The 3,486-nt window shown below is 57.0% G+C and overlaps 1 protein-coding gene across 1 annotated transcript; it reads left to right on the forward strand.

Moving 5' to 3' along the window:
* The first annotated feature begins 601 nt into the window (after positions 1-601).
* LOC124700624 lies at positions 602-1,882 on the forward strand. Its single transcript, XM_047232716.1, has 2 exons — positions 602-842; positions 948-1,882. Exons 1-2 carry the CDS (start codon positions 761-763, stop codon positions 1,151-1,153), a joined length of 288 nt encoding a protein of 95 aa, XP_047088672.1. The 5' UTR covers positions 602-760; the 3' UTR covers positions 1,154-1,882.
* Positions 1,883-3,486: the final 1,604 nt, after the last annotated feature.

Here is a 3,486-nt window from a genome sequence, read left to right on the forward strand (position 1 = left end):
TTTCCACGTGATTCGTGCGCACCTTCCGTCAGTCACGCAGTACTTCTCTCCAAAACTCCAATGCACAACCACCTGTCTTCTTGTACAGCCGCTAATCGAATGGTTTACTCGGGTTAATCAACGTACACAGACAAGTACATGATCGCGCGCCGTCACGCCACAGCTAGCAACTAAACAAAAAGCGAGCGCTGCCAAAGCATGTGAAGCGGAGATCCTACACGATACGATAACATACCACCGTCTCCGTCGCCGCACCGGTTCTCGAGACCCTGGACTGACGGACGGAACTGGAAGAAAAGGCGAAACTCGTGTTTTTCTTTTGCGCGGCGGAGCAGTTACCGGCCGTCGGATCGGAGCACGCGGCAGCTTCCGGTGCGGCGCCGGGATCCAGAGGGAAGCCGCGCGGAAGCTGCGCCGGGACCCCGCGACACCTGTGGTACAGTGTGCCACCTCACGACCCGTCCCGGTCGGGGCCGTCAAAGCCCGATCGCGACGCCGTGCCCAAAAAGCTCCCGATCGCACGCGCATGTCCCCAAAGCTTGCCTATAAAAGCTCCATCCCGCGGCGGAACTGGCCACAACTCGGCAAGCGGCGAGCAGGAATCAGCTGATTTAGTAGCTTCTTCCATCCCTGGTTTTGATTGCTTCAGGACAAGCAGAGGACTAGAAGAGAGAGTGATAGTTCGTGAGAGAGTTCGAGAAAAAAAGACAGTACATTTCCTTGAAGAGAGCGGAAGGAGATCATCGATCAATAACTCACGATGTGCATGGACAAATCGGCCGTGCCGGCGAAGAAGATCTGGCTCGCCATCGCCGCACGTCTCGGCCTCCGCCCAACAGCCGGTAAGTTCAACTCTTCCCTTCACTTTTACATCATGGATCGTCCTCATGATTTTTCGGCCGTTCTCGGATTAGCTTCTGACGGATCGGTTCTGGCTTGCGCTGCAGGACTGGGGAACCTGAGGAAGGAGGTGAGGACGTGCGAGTACCGCGACGTGCACGTCATGTGGGAGATGCTCAGGGAGATGGGCTCCCCGGCGGCGCCCCTGGAGGAGAAGGAGGCCGCCGCCGCCGCGGCCGTCGCGGCTGCCGCTGGCGCCAGGAAGAAGAAGGCGGCGTGGAGGCGGTTCGTCTACTACTGCTGCGCGTTCTGATTTCCAGGAACTGACGAACGCAGAATCTGGACAGCTGGGACGGCGTCGTCGGCTGAGTTGCAGCAGAGAGGCCATTTGTAGATAGAAACAGCATTGGCCCTCTCACAGGTTGTGGAAAACTGGAAATAGGCAGACACGAAAATAAGTGCATAGGTGGATCGTCGACATGTGCAAACATAGGATGCAGATGATGAGGATGTGAATTCAGAGCGCGGTGACCTTGGTCCGGCGGCGTCCATGCTAGCCTATGTTGGCGCGGCGACGCTTCCACCGTATTCAACTTCCTCGTCAATGTGGTGGAAATCCTAGGACTAGCTCGCTTTTCTAGGTAGCCGCAGCAGCGCCATGATGGCGCACTCCTTGTAGATGTTGCCATGGTGTTTAGTGTTGTGTGGTTCATGAGATGAGCTGGTGGGGTGATGTCGGACTCCTAGGGCATCAGTTTCTTCAGAGGGCGCAATGTACCACATGTGGTACCACGGAGGTCAACCCTTCACTAAGGTCCGGTCCATCCTAGTGTCTCCCACTTGTCGGGAATGGGTCCTCTCTTTGCCCTATATTTGTTGGAGGCGCGAGATCGTCAAAGCGGTCATGTGGTAGTGGTGGGTCTTAGATGCTATGTCGTTGGTGGCCGGCCATTGAAGCTAGGTGCTCCATATCCTTGCAGTATGGCTGGATGTTGGTATGAAGGGGCTTGTGCAGGGTTGGTTGTGTTGTGCTGCGCTTTCATCGGTGTTGTGCCCATTCTGGGTCGGATGTTGTATGCTTTCATGGACCTAATTTTCCCGTATAAACTGAGTAATTAATCGTCTTTGAAATGCATTTTTTTTTTGTCAAAAGTATCTTATACTTGGTGTTGTCAGCAACAATGAGATGAGAAAATGACTTCCACGTGGGGAATAAAGCAATGTCATGCTCAACTCCAACAAGTGAACTTCACCCTCCACTGCCTACCAATAGCTCAAACTCTTGAGGAAGCACATCATACAAATTAATAAAATAGATTAGTCACTATGGAGTAATAGATATATAACCAACACTCACAAGTTATTTTGTTTAGATAAAAGGCACGCAAGTGCCCAACTTTGAATTAACAAAGCCGCCAACGGCGAAAACGATACAAAGTGTTGAACCCAGCTTACAGATCGAAACCAACAGGTTCAGCCAAAATGCCTACGAACTACCAAAGAAGTCGCACACCGTGAGCTCCAAGGTGGTGTCTTCAAGAAGATAACGACGCAAGAGCGCCGCCACCACCCGATCCGAAAATCTTAGGCTTTCGCCCGGAGCACCTAGGAGTGCCGAGAAGAGCCGCATCGACGCCTTTAAGAAGGGGACGGCGTCCGTAGACATCGTTATCGCGTCTCGGGAAGACCCGAGCAAGGGTTTCCCCTCGGCAATACTTCTCCGCCTCCTGCAAAGGGTAGGGGCACCGCCAAAACGGCGACCATACCGCTGCCACGGAGCGCCGCTCACCGGGGCCACGTCGCCCACATGACCATGGCCACCGACCAGCACCTGAACCTCTGGCTCGCCCGTCAGCAAATAAGGTTCCCACCAACCGATGCCGCCATCTCAGAATCCGATCTCCTCGCGCCACCGGACCGCAACAGAGCACCGAGGACTTCGCTGAAACCGGGCTCCCGCACACCACCAGACAACCACCGGCCTCACTGGCATCTACCCCGCGCAGATCCCAGGGAGGAAGCTCCTCCACCATCGAAGGGCAGCCCACAACCACCACGGTTGGTGCCTCCACCACATCTGGAGGTTAGGCAAAGGGAAACTCCCGCGGCAAGATCGACGGCCAGCAGCCACCCCGGCTGCCGGAATCGACAGATCTGGTGGAGGAGTGTCGCAGGGCACGAGAAATGGGCAGAGGCCCCTGCCCCTGACCCAAACTCGCGGTGACCGGGGCACCAAGGCCGGCGGCCGCGCATCCCTGGCTCCTCCCGGAGTTTCACCTGCCCCAGCACGCAGCCGACCCGAGCGCCACCACCCGCTGCGCCCGCCGCTGCCCGCTGAGCTCGCCGCCGACGGCCGCGCCGCCGCCAGACGAAGTCGTCTTCACGGACGCGAGAAGCGCCAACCGCCGCGAGGGCCTGAGCCTCCGCCAGCCAGCCACAAGGAGGGGGGCCTCGCCACCACCGTCGACCGCACGGGCAAGGACCGGCGGCGACCTCCGGCGGCGGCGGGGCGGGGGGAGGGAGAGATCGAGAGAGGGGCTAGGGTTCCGCTCGGGAAGGGCGTTTTTTTCACGGAGTGGTCCAGCCCTCGCTAGGTAGGGTTGGACACTCACAAGTTATAATCAGAATATATGCAAAAAAAAATCC

Source organism: Lolium rigidum, chromosome 3 (assembly GCF_022539505.1).
Source record: "Lolium rigidum isolate FL_2022 chromosome 3, APGP_CSIRO_Lrig_0.1, whole genome shotgun sequence".
Lineage (NCBI taxonomy): Eukaryota > Viridiplantae > Streptophyta > Magnoliopsida > Poales > Poaceae > Lolium > Lolium rigidum.

Coding starts and splice junctions, on each gene's coding strand:
- LOC124700624 (XM_047232716.1), top strand. CDS start 761: ATGTGCATGGACAAATCGGCCGTGCCGGCGAAGAAGATCTGGCTCGCC. Junction 843..947: donor CGGCCTCCGCCCAACAGCCG/GTAAGTTCAACT, acceptor CTTGCGCTGCAG/GACTGGGGAACCTGAGGAAG.